Genomic DNA, 20,041 nt, shown 5'->3' with positions numbered 1-20,041 from the left:
TCCAGAAGGCAGTTAAGAGTCAACCACATTATTGTGGGTCTGGAGTCACATGTAAGCCAGCTAAGGGTGGCAGTTCCTTCCCTGAACAACATTGATGAACCTAATGGGTTATTCCTCATCTGTATGTAAGGATACTAGGGAGAGTGGGTCAAGTTTTTTTTTGTGGCTAGTTGATGTTCATGTATCCTGATGGCTAGTTTTCTGCCTGTTTGTCCAATGTAGTGTTTGTTACAGTTCTTGCAAGGTGTTTTGTAAATGACATTTGTTTTGCTTGTTGTCTATGTATGGTCTTCCATGCTCATTAGCTGCTGTTTTAGTGTGTTGGTGGGTTTGTGGGCTATCATAATGCCAAGAGGTCTGAGTAGCCTGCCAGATTAGCCACAGAAAGACATGACCCACTCTCACTAGTATCTTTGTAAATAGATGAGAAAGGACACCATTTTGACTGGGACAACACATCCATCCCAGGACAAGCCAAACAGACGCACAAGAATTCCTAGAAGCATAGCACTCCAACTGGTACTCTATCAAAAAACAGTGACTTGGATCCCACATACCACCCCCGAGAAAAGAACAGGAAATGACATCACCAATCCAAGGAATCCTAAACACACAAATAAAAAGCAGGCCATACTACCAGTGCTTCACCGGAGGCTCAGCGGTGATCTTACCGAGTATGGTGACGAAATGTCTGAAAACTAACCTTCTAGCTCAACGAGCAAACTTACACCCAAATAAGGTGTCTATCTGGCAGTGTTGACTGCTTTTGGGGTGTCCAAGTTCCATTGATTCTAAACTTCTTCACCAAATTTACTACTTCATGAGAAAGTCATTTCTTTGCAAAAAACCCTTACAATATAAGGGTTGAAACCCAACCAGGTCGACCAACATGACAACTGACTGCGTAAGTGAACCAGCCACATTGGCACAACCACCTGATGAAGGAGCAGCGCTCTGAAAGCTAGTGTTTCCAATTAAACCTGTTAGACTATAACCTGGTGTTGTGTGAATTTTAACATTTGCTGATATGAGCAAACCTGTCCAGACTAGGCAAGCAGTGGCTGAACTCAAACTGCCATAATTTGTGGGTTGTATCTTTGTACAGTGGAAACCTTTGGGAACAGAACTTGCTGACTGCCTGCCCATAAAATCTGGCATTTTACCTGCACTTGAATATGTAATGAACTGAGAGGAACATAACTGTGTGGTAAACTGGACCTGTCCTTGAGTGGAAGTCCCTCCTGTTTTTACACACACCTCTCCACTTTTCTCTTAAGAAAAAAAGAAAATGCTGCCAATCATTTGGATAGCTGAGCTTCGATTTGAGATGCATAGATACAGTTTTCTGCTATTTCCAATCTGCAATGTCAGTAATGTTCTGCAGTATTAATTAAGAGTAGACTTGTGCTTTCGTAGCACTTTTTATGACTGCGGGCTGTCCCAGAGCACTTCACAATCGATGAAAAATACTTGAAATGCATTCATGAGGCAATGTTGGAAAATTCAGCAGTTGATCTGGACACAGCAAGCTCTCTCAAACTCACGGCGATGAGATGAGTATACACATATTCTGATTTTGGCGGTAATAGTATTAGGATGTTGTCGGTGCGGGCATTGGGACAGCTTTGCTTTATTGGTAATCAGCCACATCCTAGAGTAATCAGAATTACACACCGGCATGAGAAACAGTTCAATCCAGTCTCACTGTGTCACCAAGAAACTATGTTTACCAATTAAAGCAGCCTCCTGCCTCTTAAAATTGATTAAAATTGCAAAACAAGAAATGAAAATCCAAACACACATTACTCAGACAGCATGTGGAATTTCCTGAAAATTGTTGGTCTTTGTTAATTGTCCCCAGATTTCATTATTGCTGTGTCAGGATCAGCACCCGTTCAGAAGCGCTTTCCTTCATTAACATTCTCTAAGCATTGACCATTGCTACTGTTGCAATAAACCACAGTGATTCGTATTTACCGATGATAGATTAATGTGTATTTCCTTTCCAGATTGAATATAATTCAAGGATTTTGTGTAACATTGAGAAAGGTATTATTAAGAAACAGTTTCCATTTAAATGCATCAAATCATGTGAACATATTGAAGGACAGAAGATCAGCATTTCCTTTTTAGGACACCATGATTATGAACTTGAAGCGACTTCTGCTGAAGATAGAGTAAAGGTAATAATCAAAGATATCTGCACACTTCAAGTGCTACCTTTAGTGCACAATTTTAAGGTTTCTCCTAGCTTGACATTGTGGGGAGAGATATTTGATAATTTTCTCTGCTTGTTTTGCTTAATGGAGGCAGTGCACAGGGAAATGTCAGCTGAATGGATAATACTTACTTGGTGCTCTTTGTAGTTTTGTTTGTTCTTCCTCCCCTGAAGCTGCAGGCTCATTCTCATGTATGGCTTGACAGGTGTCTGCTGCCCTTTGACACCATACCCAAGTAGTGATTATTCATCTTTGAGCCTGCGGAGGTTGATTAAGGTGGGGTGCATCAAAGCTGAGTCTAATTCTATGTTGACTCACCCTGCCATCCCCGGCACTTTCTTTGGAATTGGTAAAACTTGGCTGTGGTTTCTCATTTTCCCATTGGAGAACTGAACCCAATTATTATAACTATACTTGCATTAATACTGAATATCAAATACTTCAGTACAAATAAATGTAACCTTTATTTAATTTTTAAAATGAACTATGATAATAAACCATGTGGAACACTTTATTGTATATTTAGTAACTTCTTGCTTTGTTTAAAAACGGAATCAAAATAAAATGAGCTGCTTAATTTTCTGCTGTTTGAAACACTCTTTCCTGTTTTGAGAATTTTCTGACATTTAAGAGAATTTTCAATCAACCAAGTCTCTTTTTGACAGAGCTCTGAATTTTTTTTCCCTGTGGTGACTTAATTTATACTCAATCAACTTTCATTACAGATCATTCAGCTTCTGAACCAAATCATTAAAAATAACATTTATGAGTCCTATCCGAGACAGGAGAGTGGCAATAACACCCCACAGGGCGAGACAGGAATCATAAAAGAGGGTCAATTAGAATTGCAGAAAGGAGGCCTTGCATCAGTAAAATGGAACAGGTACAAAACATGCATTTTTCATCATTTTTGTTTGCTTTAAATAAAATTATTTGCTGATTGTTTTGATGGAGGTTAGTCTTGTTTTGTAGGTTACAGAAAACCTACTTTCTCTGTAAACTGTAATGTTTTATATGAACAATTAATAATAGAAGCAGGGTTAGGCCTTATTAGATGGCAGCTTAGGATCTTCTACTCCTGTTGTACTTCTTACGAACCCTCCTCACTATCACTGCACCATCATTCATGTTCGATTAATTTTAAACAGAATCTATCACCATAATTCTTGAATGTGCTTAATTTCTGACAATTCTTTCTCATGAGGGGAGAATTCCAAAGATTTAGAACTATTTTGTGTAACAAGATTTCTGGTTCCAGTCCCATTCCAGAGCCAAGGTTGGCAAACCTTTGCAGTACTGAGGGTGTGCTGCACGCTTTGGGGTGGTGGGGGTGGGTCAGTGCTGAGGGTGTGCTGCACACCTTGGGGTGGTGGGGGTGGGTCAGTGCTGAGGGTGTGCTGCACACTTTGGGGTGGTGGGAGTGGGTCATTGCTGAGGGTGTGCTGCACACTTTGGGGTGGTGGGGGTGGGTCAGTGCTGAGGGTGTGCTGCACAGTTTTGGAATGGAGGCATGGTGGGTGGGTCAGTGCTGAGGGTATGCTGCACAATTTGGGGTGGTGGGGTGGTGGGGGTGGGTCAGTGCTGAGGGTATGCTGCACAATTTGGGGTTGGAGAACCTGTTGTTAGGATGAGATCTTAAATAGTGTCCCATTTGCCAGTTTGATGTAACAGCTCCCATGACACTATTTCAAAGATGTGCAGGAGGGCTATCCCTGATGTCATGATCAATACTTAACCCTCACCAGCAGCATCACTGCAAATAGGCTATCTGTTTATCACATTGTTGTTTCTGGGAGTTTGCTCTGCATAATTGATTGCTGCTATATTTCTAGTGACTGCTTCAACGATATTAAAGCACTTTTAGAGGTCAGTAGTCATCAAAAGCTCTATATAAATGCAAGTCTTTCCTTTTTAATTTGCTCAGTGATAAATGGTTGGGGAGTGATTAATCATAATACCAAAAGAGCCACTACATGTTCGTAGATGTATCACTTTATTATTTCCGGTGCTTCCTTTAAAACCAGGAATTATACACAAGGTAGTCCAATGGTAGATTTGATCAGGAACACTTAATTGTCAATGCTCACATCCTCCACAGCCAGGTCTAGACTGGACCCAAACTATGCCCCTCTGGATCACTTGATCAGTTCTCTTAAAAGGGCAATACCCCCAACTACATATATAACACCCATGATTTCAGCAGGTCACTCAGGGCAGACTGCAGAAAGCATCTGTTCATGCACCGTTGATGAGGGGTCAGGGGAAATGAGGCACAGTTTGGGATTCCGGTGGGAACAGAGACAAAGGCCAGTGGCAGCAGTGTATATGAATGGATGAGTGGGCGGAGAGGTTTGCATTGAGAATCAGTCTCCTGTTTTTGCCTGGGAGTAATGGAAAGACCAGGTGGAAGAGAGGGAGGTCACAGGGCAGTGGGAGAGAGAGAGATGCTGCTTGGGGGGAGACAGAGAGGGATGCTGCAAGGCAGAGAGGTTTACTTTAAACTAAAATAAAGTTTTTTTGCATAAAGTACGTTATTTCACATCCTGCAGCGCCATCTTTGGAAAGGTAGCTGCATCCCGTCACTTGAGAAGACAACTGTTTTGTTTCTATTCTTTGTACCAACTAGAGTTGGCACTCCTGGGATACACTTTCAATTGGCTGATCCCTTAATGTGAAAGGGATGTCTCCTGGCTGTCGAAACAGACTCTTTAACATGACAATTGGACTTCAGTTCTTAATAATCGAAATGTTAATCACTATTTTTCCATCCTACCAACTGACTCTAACAATTCAAAAATATTTAGTGGTGGCACAGTTGTAATGCCACAGGACTAGTGATCCTGAGGCCCAGGCTAATGCTCTGGGATCATGGCTTGGGGAAATGTGAATTCAGTAAATATCTGGAATTAAAAGCTAGCCTGATATCGGTTCACTGATGTCTTTTTGAGAGAAGAGAATCTGTTGTTCTTAGCTGGCCTGACGTCTGACCTATGTGTGCTTGTAGACCCACTGCAATGTGGTTGACTCTGAAATGGGCCCAACAAGCCACTCCGTTTAAGGGTCTATTGGAGTCAGTGATGCCCACATCCCATGCATGAATAAAAATAAGTGTAATGGATATTGACTCTAAGTTAGCAGATACAGGAAGCATGGTGAAGAATCATGCAGTCTGTCCTTAAGTCATGAATGGAATAAATTCTCTGTTTTGGATAATCTCTTGTCAGGAATGAAGCCGCTATAATACAATCCAGACTGTTGGAATAGGAGTGTGAGCAATTAAACCTGAATTAAACAATATGCTTGCAAAGCAACCGAGAAGATAACTAGATTGTTCATCTTTGACAACCTAATTAAGCATCCTTTTAGTGATTTTAGAGGGGAAAAAAGTACATTTTTAAAAATGTGGGTAGGCTGCCTCCAGGTGTTGGAATTTGGAGGCTGGCTGAACTTGGAGGCTCTGGCCCATATCTGTTTCAAACCCCGTTGGGGGATTCATTATCTTGCCTGGAGCTTCTTTAGAGCTTTTGAGATTTTTTAACTTCTGTCCTCTCATCATTCTTTGATTAAACGTGAGTACAATATGAATGGTAAATGTCAAATAGATCCTTCATAGCTAAAGTCCTTGGGTTACATTGAGTCTTAGTGGAGATCAAAATGTTTGCTTGTATTGACTTGCCCAAACTTGGTGTGACATTTTTTCTGAATATTGCAGACTATGTGTTGATCTGATTGACGTGGTTAACATGTGAACAGTTGTACTTTAGTGTAGATACAGGTAAAGTTTAAGGGATTAGAATCTTAAAACTAGAGACCGGCGATTCATGTACAAAATCAGAAACATTTTTTTCACAGAAATAACTTTGTGTATGTAGAATTCTCACCTCCAGAAGGTTGTCAATGCTTGGACAAGGGGACCTTGCAAGATTATAGTCAATATAATTTTGTTAAACAAAGGCATTAGGTAATTTGGTGTTAAGGCAGTTAAATGGAGTTGTGTTGTTGGGTTGTTAAGTGTCTTCCTCCCATTCCTGTATAGGAGGATATGTTTTGGAGATGAGTCAGTTTCATTCAGAGAAAGTGCCTCCAAGAAAGAAGTTTATTTTTCTTAGCAGAAAAAAGCTTGCCATTAAATTTGCGTGACTGTTTGTTTATTGCATTCACTATGGAATTCAAAGAACAGTTACTGATGCAAGCTGCAAATACTCCATCTGAAAAGTTGTTTAAGTTCACAATATTTCATATTTTTGTTGAGCTATAGTCTAGTATTCAGTCGATAAAGAAAGAAAATCCATTTCAGTAAATATGCCAATTAACTCATGGAAAGAATCTTGCTTGTAGCTTTTTTGGATCTTTGGAGAATGTGTATTTCTGTTTAGGAATACATTCAGATAATTTTACTTTTGAGGTTTTGGCATTTTCTCAGATTAGCATGTGGCATAAGATCTGTATTTGAAAAGAGAAAAGAATTTGGTGCTATGGAGAAGGAGTAGAGGAGAGGGAGTGATTTGAAAACATTTTGAAAGCATCAGTATGATAAATGGATTGGTCTTCTTCCCTGGTGTACAATTCTACACGTGCTGTCGTGAAACCTGCAATGTGATGGACTAGCCTCTATTTCTGAGAATACGTTTTGGTCCAAAAATTGCTAGATGCCCATTGGTTGTTGAACAATATAGTGTCAGGTTCATGGTGTTCTGGTAAGCCTGCTAAACACTCAGAATTTCTCCAAACTTGTGTTTTCAGCAATTTTTGTCCATTTTCCAGGAGTATAATTACAAATTAGAAATTGGCAAACACCAGCAGATCTGGTTCAGCACTTATAACAAACTGTGTATTTAATGTCTGCTACCCCAAAATTCAAATGCAGGTCTTAGCTTGGTACCTATGCATAGCTTACTCTACTCTCGCAGTCAACATAGGGAAGCAAATGGGCTGAGCAGGCCAAATCAAAAGTAGTAATCCTGGTCTGTCTAGTTGGTTTCTTCACTCCTGCTGAGATATGTTGAAATAATTGAGTACCATAAGTTTCTGTATATCCTATGCAGCTTCCTTTGCCAGTGTTCTGTTGATATGCCACTTAGTAAACCAAAAATGGACCTATCTTGTAAATGCTGTACTTCGGTTGTAGTACTTAGTTTATTGAGATTTTCTGATCAACCTGGTCAGCAATGTTATTACTCAATTCTGGAGCAGGTAGTACTTGAACTCACGTCAGATAGGGGAATTAGCATTGTGTCACAAGGGACTCAGTACTTACATTATATCACGAGTTCACAAAACATTTACTTAAAATGTTGATTTTGAATTGTTTAATTAGAATAGATAATTCAAATTAAGCAACAAAATTCACATTTTCTGTTGTTATTTATATTACTTAAAATTGTGTAGTAACTGAAACTTGTAATGCAGAAAATGACTTTGAATTTTTAGTTGTGTGCTGCATAAACTGTTAGTTACGATATTGACTTCAATATACAAATGCGAGCTTCTCTGATTCTTTTAAAGGATAAAATGCTGTTCATCTTCTACACATTCTTTTGTATCCTTGTTTCAGATACAATGTGCAATTGCGTAAAGGTGAGTTATCTTTTCAGCGCTTTAATCTTGGTGAAGTGAGTGAGCAGTTGAATTTGACTCCAAATGTGATCTATTTCTCGGATGGTAACGCAAGTGTACACAAGGATGTGGCAAGTGGGTCCTTCACTGTGATCACAAAGAAAAACTGCTACTTGTAAGTAACTTTCATTTAGTGTGTACCACGTGAATAAACTATATTGATAAAATCAGCTGCAATCATTTTCTGGACTGAGCTCTCCAGAGCAACATTTCAATCGGAGCTCTCTTCGATCCTGCTAAAGGGGGCATTAGAGGATTTTAAAATACATTACACAGAATAGATTTTCAAACTGCAGACCTTGGGCCTGAGGGGACCAGTGACGGAATGAAGAGCTGCATTAGGTCATCAGATTTATGTCCTCTCATCTTTTTTATTTATTTGTATTGGTTAAGTCCTTGACTTGTTGGCTCTCTTGCTGTTTAGTGAGTGAAACAAAATTCTGCATGGATGTGCATTAAAAAGACAGTAATCTCTTCTGGAAATTAGAAACTGAGGTTCTTAAGATACAGTCAATATTTTCAGAGAGCTTCTCTGCAGAATCATTCAATAACCATATAAGTATTATACTACCTATCTTTTCAATTAGAATTCTGACAGACTAATATTTTATTTCATGAGAAATCTAATCCATTCATTAATATTTAATGCATCTCTTTTTATATTTTATCTGTAGCCACCATGTACTATCCATTCTGCACCAATTAACTGGAACTCCTCCTCCACTTAAACTCCATCATGAATTTTTGATTTGAATTAATGAAACTTGCAAAACATTCAGACTCTCACATCTTGTTTCGATGACAATGTTTCATTGTTAAAGTTGGCTTCGTTATTCTTTTATTGTTGAAAAGTTACTATTTGTTTTACTCCCCATTTATCAAAATTGACAAAACCTCAACCTCACTAAAACGGAGAATGAATACATTGTTTTCAAGTGTTGTTAATTAATTAATAAAGCTGTGTGGACCTGCTTAGTTGTTTTGCTCTAGGTTTAGATGCACTATTGGTAATTCATTGAATGGTTGGTTATTTTTACCAGTAAGTATTTGCGGCATTCAGAGGGAAGGTCACTCGATCTGAAACATTAACTCTGATGCTGCCAGACCTGCTCAGCTTTTCCAGCAATTTAATGTTTTTGTTTCTGATTTACAGCATCTGCAGTTCTTTCGGTTTTTATTAAGTACTTACAGGCATCAGTTTCCATGGAAATCCTTTTTAAGATTTTTCCAACATTTCTTTGAATAGAGAAACGCAGTTATTGTTCTCAAAACATAGCAGTTGCATTCAAAAGATAGTGAGTGCTGTAGTCTTCCTCATCACAGAATTAAAGGTCTCCATCTAGATTCATAAGTTGGTGAGTTTCAATTTGCTTGGACATCTCAGACAAATTGATTGGTTTTAATTTTAATTGACAATCTGATAACTTTGCAGTTATAGAGCAGTGTATAAGCATATCCTTTATCCAGCATTCTACTACTTGGAGTCCTCAAGCCTGCTGGGCAGTGTCATCTTGTTCCTCAGTTTGTTAGTGTACTAAGCTCTTAAAGCACTAACGTAAACATCCCCCTTTTACAAAGATAAAATTATACACAGTAAGAGTGGAAATATGTACACGTTAGGTAATTACACAACAATTTGCACAAAAAATGAGAAATGTAAAATTTTAAGTTTTAGAGTCTTGGGGGCTGTATAATGTTTGGATGGTTTGACAGAGTTTCTGGATCTGGTGATGGTATAACCACCTGGAGATCCAATTTCAAACTTAGTTGTTCTCGACTTGTTTGTAGGTTAGTTTTGTATGTTGTTAAAGTGTTAGTTGTCAAGTGGGCATAAATCAGAAGTCATCCTCACTACAATATCCCAGACCTAACTGTTTCATATATGAATGGCTTGCACTGTCAAAGCATTTTTAAGCTGAATATACCTAATGTGTTCTTCAAGATCTGATCAAAATTAATACAAGAAGATGTGCACTTCAATATGAAGCAAATTTATTAGCTTAATCTACTTACTATATATTAGAGACATGTGCAAACTAATGTGTGAATCTATTTACTTAAACTACGTAGTATACATATATCTACATATAAATGAGTCTCACACTGCCCTATATCCAGCAGGCACTTGGAGGTCTATCTCCAATTCTGTGGCACCAACCTCACAACCCTCAGCCATATGGTGAAAAGTCTAATGAGTTGGGCAAAGTCCCTGATATTAATACTATTCTGAATCTAAGATTACATTCCGAATCTCCATTTTGTAATTACTGCAGTAATTTTCTAACAGGCTGAAAAGCAAATCCAGGTAGCTCCATATGATGGCACAAGACACTTTTCTCACAAAAAAGAGCAGCAGTACATGGTTATCTCCCAATCAAAAGAGACTGATTTTGCATTGGGTCTGTTTTTCATATACTTGGCAACTTTCCTTCAATTGCCTTAATGGTCTGGTTTGAATATATTGTTTTAAGTTTGGTACTACAAAGTCTTATCATAATGTGCACGGTGACAAAGCAGGATCTCCAGATTGCTGTGGTGCACCCAAGAGTTCTTACTCTGGATTTCGGGTCACCATCACCAGCAGACACCATAACTGGAAGGCAGGTTAGTACATGCTGTTGCCTGTTGTGGTTTGCTGAGATGTGTGTCAAACTTCCCGAAAGGCAAGGAAGAATGAAGATGGTGCAGATTTGCCTGACCTGCATGTAAGCCAGAAGGTCAGAGTCACGCATTCTGCCCAAGAAATCTGGTTACCTGAAGAGTTATCCAAAATGTGCATGATGTGAGATCACAATACCTAATGGAGCAAGATTGAGGAGAAACAGAAGTCAAATCAGGGAATGATGTGGGATCTCAACTGTGCATTAAACACATAAGGTACAGATGCACCGAATATTGCACTCATCGTGTCCATCACAGATGCACTTGAAGTGTTCTTTCACTCTTTAACAATTGTACATTTGGTAACAATTGTACGTTTTAGGAGCAAATAATCACAAATATAGTGAATAAATCTGTTGTGACTGCTGGACTGGGAGACCAAGGTTCAAGTCTTGCCTGCTGTAGAGGTGTTAATGTTATTACACACCTCTGTAATATTATAAGGAGAAAGTGAGGTCTGCAGATGCTGGAGATCAAAGTTGAAACTTTATTGCTGGAACAGCACAGCAGGTCAGGCAGCATCCAGGGAACAGGAGATTCGACGTTTCGGGCACAGGCCCTTCTTCAGGAATGAGAAGAAGGGCCTGTGCCCGAAACGTCGAATCTCCTGTTCCCTGGATGCTGCCTGACCTGCTGTGCTGTTCCAGCAATAAAGTTTCATCTGTAATATTATAATCAGTTTATGTGCTGATGTACACGAGGGTGCAATTCTGTTAGGTGCATGCTAAAGAAAGAAGGCAGAATCAGGTATGACTGAATCCAAGAATACCATTATATTGCATTTTGACCAGCTAGCTGTAAGGCTTCACCTGCATGTGAACATTGCTTTTCCAGAGAAGATCAATAGATAATATTACATCTTCTCTGAGATACAATAGAGAGTCACCTAAAGTGGTATGTAAACTTTTCTCCTGGGTTGAATGGATTTTTGTCACCATTGTTACCTTGTAACAATCCAACCATTGATTACAAGTTCTGTGCCACAGTACCAACACTGACAGTTGGGTTACAGTGTTGCCACCAATCTTCCTTTTTATATACTTTGAATTAACCTGTTCTGAGATGTTACTACACACTCTTTGGGTCAGTAGGGCCGGATTTAAAACCCACCTGCTCCAGAATAGGGATATTATCTTTTGTACCACCAGAGGCCCCAATCTGTGTTCCTAGATATTTTGAAATCAATCCATTTTGTGATGCTGTTATATATATCTCTAGAGCAGATGGGACTTGACCTCCTTCCTATGCTAAGTCTAAGGGCCTCTCTAATTAGCAGTAAACCACTATTAAGTCATACCAAGAAAAGGCATTTGTCTCACACAACAATGTGCAGTTTATTGGGTAATAGTAATAGGTACATGTTGCATTCCTTAAAGTCCTCATTGGAGATTGATATCAGCATGTAGTTCTGGGTGGCCAACCATAAGAGATCCAGTGGCTGCAGGCATGTGCAAAAAGAAATATTAAAGTTAAATTTGTTTTCTTTGTATCCCTGGACTTGATTGTGTTTTTGCTGTACAAATGTTCATTACTATTTCTTAATAATTGTGATAATTTCAAATATTTTTGTAAAGATTAATGCCCCTTAATTTTATCCACTGTCATAATGTATATTAGCACAGAAGATTAACCCTGATCAAAGATTGCCTTTTGTTTCTCATTTGTTGGTCAAACCTAACATGTCAGGAATCAAGAAATGTTAGACCACTTTGCACAGACAATTAAATAAAGCTGGGATGATTGGTTAACAGCACCACCTTTTGACAAAACTTTGAAAATGAAGCCATCTCCTGTGGGAGTATACAAGCAGCTCCTTAAATGTTATTGTACATTGTTTTTATGTGTGTATCTATCATGTAAGTATATCTTTCTCTGAGTGTCAGTTAGAACATTGAAAGGACCTGCTGCATGCCTGAACTTTTAACTTTTAAGAAAACTATGTTTTAGCCTTTCGAACCTGAAATAACACATTCAAAATCATCGTTTGGTTGAATGATGTGTCCGTGAAGACTCTAACACTATTTTATGAACTATTTGTGTGTCAGCTGGAGCTTTCTTGTATCTAAGACTGTTTTTGGGCATGACCACAATCAGAAACAATTATATTATTTAAATTATCAGCATTCTCTGAGTGGGGTGAGGTAGAGTGGGGAATGAGGAGAGTTGCCTCGTGGTGCAGTTTAAAGGGGTATCCACTGTCAAGAACCCACAGACATATGTCAATGACCTTTTAACTCAATTTTCCAAGCATCCATCACTTTTGTGGGTATAAGTGTTCCCTCACCTCTGTCCTGAAAGAGGACTCAAATTTCTTGGCCTTAACTTCCCAAAAATGAGAAATAATTTCTATCTTTCAATCTTATCCATTCTCCATAGAATACTGAAAAGTTTGATAGTTCATCATTTGACCTTCTAAATTCCAGGGAATATAAGACTGTTTCTACAATCTCTTCTCAAAGTTCGATGTCTGGAGTCTGGAAGTCATCTTGAAATGCTGTACTGCCTCAGAGGACAATATCTCCTTTCTCAAAATATGTCTCAAACTGAATGTGTAATCCAGGTGTTATTTAACTGTAGTTTTGAATAGCTGAAGCATGATTTCTAATGCCTTTCATTCCAGATACCTTGATAATTCAAATATGCAAAGTCGCCACATACGTAGGGTTCATCTTTCTTGACTTTATTTTAAGAAATGTTTATGTTACTTCTATCAGTGAAAGAAGTTCCCTATTTATGAAGTATTTAGGAAAGTGGGAAGCTCAAGTGTTTTGGAACAGTTTGATAAAGTATGTATTGATTATTGTAGTTATAATTTTGTTGCCCAAAATAGTTCATTTGCTTTTCTTGATCTTAGATTTCGAATACTATTTACTGACCAGATAAGAAGTACAGAAGATGTAATAAGATGCCGGGATGATTGGATTGATGCTATTGATAAGTGCTGTTTGCACTGGAAATGTTTATCGCAAGCACAGCTTGTTGCAGAAAACAATCTAATTGAGGTTGCACAAGATATATCATTCCCAAAGGAACCCGCTGATCAAACTGTGTTAAAGCAACTTGATTTACCTACAAACTCAAGCCAGGAAGAGAAAAAAGAAGAAAAAGAGGATGGAAGAAAAGAGGCAGAGGATGACAAAGGAACCAAACTTGCATCTCCAATTACAAAAGTGGCTTCAGGATCACCTTTGGAAACAATTGTTCTTCCCCCTGTAACCCAAAGCCTTCCAGGTGATACTCCATCACTGCTTTCTCTGTCAGCATCACCTGTTCCTGTACCACCTCCACTTCCAAAGAAGAAATCAACTGGAGTAATAAAAAAGACAAAAGCATTCCATTGGGATATCATTGCCCCCGAAAAGGTCAGTAGTTTTATCATGGTTACTTCTTAATTCTAACATTTTAATGCCAATTAGCAATTGCGCCTCAGGATTGGAAAACCTTTTTCCATGATACCTTTGCTCCACAACATCAAATCATATGGGGATGATTAGATCACGACCACAGCTTTGGGTCTGTTTACGTTGTAACCTGGCTACGTGTATTAGCCTGTTTTATTTCAATGTTTGTCAAATGAAAGCTTGTCACAGTGAAGTTGTCAATCACTCCTCCAGGTTGGATATAAAAAAAAATTCTCTCTTTACAAGTTTTGAAGGAGAAGGGACTTAGGAGGAATGGTGAGGAATGGAAGAAAACAAACTGCTTCCAATAAACCAAGTTTTATGGAAAATAATTTGTTCTGATTTTCATCTCTATGCTGGAAATATTTTAAAGAAGCTTTCTGTTAAATGGAAAATTTCAAAATATTTCTGTTTTATGCTGTCAGTTTTTATGATCAATGAATATAAGGAAACAAACATTTACTCAGTCTGTGGTTGTATGTACCTAACAGTCATTGGAGTCAAATATGACTAGATAAAAAGGTGTTTATGGTTGTTGGTTCGAATATTTTTTGCAGGAACTGTCATGGAAGTATCTAAGGCCAAAACTGTTTTATCAAAGACCTTTGCTCAATGTATGTTCTGATATTGCTTGCTGACTGCACAGCATCCAGATTCATCCACAACTCTTCAGCAGTCCATGACTGTATGCAGCAATACTTGGATTAGGCTCATCCCTGGGCTGACACAAGGCAAGTAACATGCAAGGCATGCAACACCCAGGCAATGACCATATCTTTCAAGTACCAAGGAGGGGTGGCTAGTTACCATTAACCATATAAATAGTCTGACTATAACAGGTCAAAAACAGAGCCATCTGTAATGAGTGACTCAGCTCTTGAAAGTCTGGAGTCTTTCTCTCATCATTCAGGAATATGATGGAATCATCTTGCCAGGATTAGTGTACTACCTGTAGCAGGAAAGTGGATTGAAGATGATCAGATCAGCCAGGATTTCATTGAATAGTGGAGTAGACTCAATGATCCGAATGACTGACTTCTGCTCCCATGTCTTATGCTCTTATGGATAACATGTGGAACAATGCAACTTCCTTGATGGACACACCATCAAAGATGTTAAATATTCCTCCACCACAGCCACACTGTGGTGCATTGTGCACCATCCACAAGATGCACTACAGAAAATTGCTGAAGCTTCTTTGTAAACACTGCCCATCTGCAACTTCTTTCTTCTAAGCAGAGGACAACAAGAATCCTGGAAACACATTGGATTTCTTTCAAATGGGGATTAGATTAGATTCCCTACAGTGTGGAAGTAGGCCGTTTGGTCCAACAAGTCCATACCAACCCTCCGAAGAGTAACCCACCCAGACCCATTTCCCCTCTGACTAATGTACCTAACACTATGGGCGATTTTAGCATGGCCAATTCACCTGACTTGCACATCTTTGGACTGTGGGAGGAAACCGGAGCACCCAGAGGAAACCCAAGCAGACACGGGGAGAATGTGCAAACTCCACACAGACAGTCACCCGAGACTGGGATCAAACCTGGGACCCTGATGTGTGAGGCAGCAGTGCTAACCATTGAGCCACCGTGGAGGGAACTGGCACCCTAGATAGGAAACTTTGTATCACAGATCAGTTTTAATCGTTTTACATTGTTTTTTGAGCTCATTATTGATTATTGAGTGTGGAATTAGTACGTCATTCTGCCAGTTGCACCTTTGGCTGGAACTTATTTCCAATGATTTGTATGCAAGGGTAGTATTGGAAGCAGGATTATCATCAGCAACATTTTACCACTGGAGCTGGATGCAGGTAAGTGGTAGGGGAATGTGTTGGTGAAAGTTGGGGTCATGCTGACAGGCACTGGTAATGTTAATGAGAGGTATCAGGGACTGTGTTGAATAAGATAGGAGTGGGGGAGTTAGTGATATTTGTAGCTTTGCAGGAGTACTCTGATTAATATAGGGTCCCCGTAAAGGAGTGAAGCACCCTCCTACTACTTTTGCGTCCTTAGCCTGTGCAATATTTCCGCCGAGTTTCTCACCTGTCATCAGCCTCCGCCTACTGCCATTGGGATGGTGACCATTAGTTGGCTATCTCAGGGTCTCATTTTACACAGAGTGGTGGACCATCCAATTCCTCCTTCAGAACATGTCAGTGAGGATAGGATTGCCATATATCTGTCAGGAAAGGAGACCATAGCATTTTATGGATCTCCACCTGCAAACCAACTTGCAGGGGAAGTAAAAGTCTGCTCCCTCACTAGTTTTACTAAATGTACCATCCAGGCAACTATCCATTGCTTCATGACTCTGAATATGATGGAGTAATTATGCCACAGATGCTGTTTTCTGTCTGTGTGCCATATTCCTGTCATTCTAGAGTACAGACTATTAATAATTCTCTTTTGATTTATGTAAGCAAAGAATGACCTTTTTGATTAATTAATGGTATCATTTAAAGCTCTACATGTGGCAAAGTAGATCTCAAGATATTCAAACATATGAGCTTTAGCTTCTTCCTTTTTAAAAGAGATGATGAGATGGGCAGGTACAGAAATCTGAGTGGTTCTGATTGCAGGAACTCTCTTTTTTGCTTTGGTTTACAACTGTTCAGAATTAATGAAGGACTTCCTTCTCTGAAGTAAGGTGAATGAGTCTGGATCGTTTCCTCAGTGGATACATATTCGCAATATATTGTCACTAATTCTGGTACAAACTTGACATCAATTTTGGCATCAGGGTAGGCAAGTCTGAAGTACAGTTGATTTTTATTATGTGTGCTCCTTTTAGGTCTCTTTTAGGTTCAAGATGCTTGGCTAAATTAAATGGTGCAAATGTAAGTGTTTCATACATTGCTAAGATTTTCAGGTTGAAGATCTAGAAGGATAAGGGCAGCAGATATGTGGGAACACCACGACCTGTAAGCCCTCCCTCACCCCCCCCAACCCCCAAGCCACTCACTAACTTGACTTGGAAATGTATTGCCGTTTCTTCAGTGTCACTGAGTCAAAATTCTGGAATTCTCTCCCTGAACAACATTGGGGATCATCCCCCAATAACGTATGGACTGCAGAGATTCAAGAAGGCAGCACGCCACCACCTTCTCAAGGATAACTAAGGAAGGGCAATAAACTGCTGGCCAGCCACCAACACCCATACCCCATGAAAATGATTCATAAACAAATGCATTATTGTCTTGCAGAATTCTGCTCTGGGCGCGATATACTTTGAATTTTTAATATTTCTTATGACATATTGCTATACTTTTATTGCATAAATATACACACAAAGTACTCTTCAAAAATATATTCTTGTATTTGGTGGCTGGTTAGCTCAATTATTCTGCATTGCAGAGTGATGCTAGGAGCTTAGGTTTCTCACTGACTGAGGTTACAATAAAGGCCCCACCTTCTCAAACTCACCATGGCTCGGGCAAGGTGACCCTTAGCCTTAAACTTGCTATCAGTCATCTTTCTCTAATGAGAGAGCAGCCGCAAGGGACTATGGTTACTTGTCCTTTTTTAATCTTTACTTGAAGAAGGATACACAAAATGATTTTATGTGAAGTAATTACTGTTGTGTTGAGTCGATTCACTCTTTTTGTTTCAGATTCCGAAATCTATTTGGGGACAAAGCAATGCAGCAAAGATACAATTGTATTATCCAAAACTTCTTGAGCAGTTTTCTGTGCAAGAGGTCCAGGTGCACTCAGCTAATGACTTTTCAACCCATCAACAAATTCTTCTCAATCAAAAGGTTGCTCACAACTTCAGTAAGTTTGATATTTCTAAGTAAAGTCTTTCTGTTTTCAGGATTTCTTTGCATGACTAAAGTAAGACCTTGCATTATTAGCAGCTTGGTACAATTACAGTTAGAAATATTGTCTGCGGTATTCTGATGGCTAGATAGATATTGGGGAATCATTAACTTGATTTGTAAGGTGGGACTGTGTGAAGTTCATGATGCACCTGATTTTGAGGGAATTCCTGGGAAATTGACACTGCTGATGGGCAATTCCCTTACATCTGGAGCCTTCCAAAAAAGCCCTGTTTAAAGCTAGAAACACCTGAGGATTCTGACTCAATTAATGTGATTCAATGTGGCGAGGCCAAGTTGGATTTGGTACTGGGTAATGAACCTCGCCAGGTATTAGATTTGGAGGTAAGTGAGCACTTTTTAGTAATAGTGACCATAATTTGGTTATGTTTACTTTCGTGGTGGAAATGGATAGGTATGCACTGCAGGGCAAGAGTTATTGCTGGGGGAAAAGGCAATTAAGATGTGATTAGGCAAGATTTAGGATGGGAAAGGAAACAGCAAGGGATGGGCACAATTGAAATGTGGAGCTTATTCAAAGAACAGCTACTGCGGTCCTTGATAAGTATGTACCTGTCAGGCAGGGAAAAAGTGGTTGAGTGAGAGATCCATGGTTTACTAAAGAAGTTGAATCTCTTGTCAAGAGGAAGAAGAAGACTAATGTTAGGATGAGACGTAAAGGCTCAGTTAGGGTGCTTGAGAGTTACAAGTTAGCCAGGAAAGACCTAACGAGAGAGCTAAGAAGAGTCAGGAGGGAACATGAGCAATCGTTGGCAGATAGGATCAAGGAAAACCCTAAAGCTTTCTATAGGTAGATCAGGAATAAAAGAACATAGAGAAAGATTAAGGCCAATCCAGAATAGTAGTGGGAAATTGTGCATGGAGTCCAAGGAAATAGGGGAAGCGCTAAATAAATATTTTTCGTGAGTATTCACACTAGAAAAAGACAATTCTGTGGAGGAGAATACTGAGATACAGGCTACTGGAATAGATGGGATTGAGGTTCACAAGGAGGAGGTTTGAGCAATTTCAGAAAGTATGAGAATAGATAAGTTCTCTGCGCAGAATGGGATTTATCCGAGGATTCTCTGGGAAGCCAGTCAGGAGGTTGCAGAGCCTTCGGCTTTGACCTTTTTGTTGTCCTTGTCTACAGGAACAGTGCCAGAAGACTGGAGGATAGCAAATATTGTTTCCTTTTAAGAAGGGAAGTAGAGACAACCCTGGTAATTATAGATCAGTGAGTCTTATTTTGGTTGTGGGTAAAGTGTTGGAAAATATTATAAAAGATAGGATTTATAATAATCTAGAAAGGAATAAGTTGATTAGGGATAGTCAATATGGTTTTGTGAAGGATAGGTTGTGCCTCACAAATCTTATTGAGTTCTTTGAGATAGTGACCAAACAGGTGGATGAGGGTAAAGCAGTTGATGTGGTGTATATAGATTTCACTAAGGCGTTTGATAAGGTTCCCCATGGTAGGCTATTGCACAAAATATGGAGGCTTGGGATTGAGTGTGATTTAACGGTTTGGATCAGAAATTGGCTAGCTGAAAGAAGACAGAGGGTGGTGGTTGATGGGAAGTGTTCATCCTGGAGTTCAGTTACTAGTGGTGTACTGCAAGGATCTATTTTGGGAACACTGCTATTTGTCATTTTTATAAATGACCCATTTGAGCGCATAGAAGGATGGGTTAGTAAACTTATGGATGACACTAAGGTTGGTAGAGTTGTGGATAGTGCTGATGGATGTTGTGGGTTACAGAGGGACATAGATAAGCTGCAGAGCTGGGCTGAGAGGTGGCAAATGGAGTTTAATGCAGAAAAGTGTGAGGTGATTGACTTTGGAAGGAGCAACAGGAATAAAGAGTACTGGGGGCTAATGGTAAGATTCTTGGTACTGTAGATGAGCAGAGAGATCTCTGTGTCCATGTGTGTAGACCCCTGAAAGTTACCACCCAGGTTGATAGGGTTGTTAAGAAGGCATACGGTGAATTAGCTTTTATTAGTAGAGGGATTGATTTTCGGAGCCACGAGGTCATGCTGCAGCTGTACAAAACTCTGGTGTGGCCACACTTGGAGTATTGTGTATTTGTTCTGGTCACTCTAGAAAGGATGTGGAAGCTTTGGCAAGGGTTCAGAGAAGATTTACTAGGATGTTGCCTGGTATGGAGGGAAGGTCTTATGAGGAAAGGCTGAAGGACTTGAGGCTGTTGACGTTAGAGAGAGGAAGGTTGAGAGGTGACTTAATTGAGACATGTAAGACAATCAGAGGGTTAGATAGGGTGGGCAGTGAGACTCTTTCTCCTCGGATGGTAACAG

General features: G+C 39.4%; 1 protein-coding gene across 1 annotated transcript in view; it reads left to right on the top strand.

The window, feature by feature from the left end:
- LOC122560035 (uncharacterized) overlaps positions 1 to 20,041 on the top strand; it is a 123,804-nt gene that overhangs the window by 33,415 nt on the left and 70,348 nt on the right. Inside the window, exons 4-8 of the mRNA XM_043710207.2 lie at positions 2,010 to 2,183; positions 2,945 to 3,102; positions 7,774 to 7,950; positions 13,351 to 13,858; positions 17,516 to 17,678. Of these exons, the coding sequence (XP_043566142.2) occupies positions 2,010 to 2,183; positions 2,945 to 3,102; positions 7,774 to 7,950; positions 13,351 to 13,858; positions 17,516 to 17,678 (1,180 nt within the window). The remainder of the gene's footprint in view (positions 1 to 2,009; positions 2,184 to 2,944; positions 3,103 to 7,773; positions 7,951 to 13,350; positions 13,859 to 17,515; positions 17,679 to 20,041) is intronic.

The sequence above is a fragment of the Chiloscyllium plagiosum genome, unplaced genomic scaffold (genome assembly GCF_037043375.1).
Source record: "Chiloscyllium plagiosum isolate Xiang-an unplaced genomic scaffold, Cpla_swu_hap1 HiC_scaffold_15, whole genome shotgun sequence".
In the NCBI taxonomy this organism is placed as follows: Eukaryota; Metazoa; Chordata; class Chondrichthyes; order Orectolobiformes; family Hemiscylliidae; genus Chiloscyllium; species Chiloscyllium plagiosum.
The sequence above is the reverse complement of the archived record's forward strand: the minus strand, read 5'-3'. Positions and strand labels throughout refer to the sequence as shown.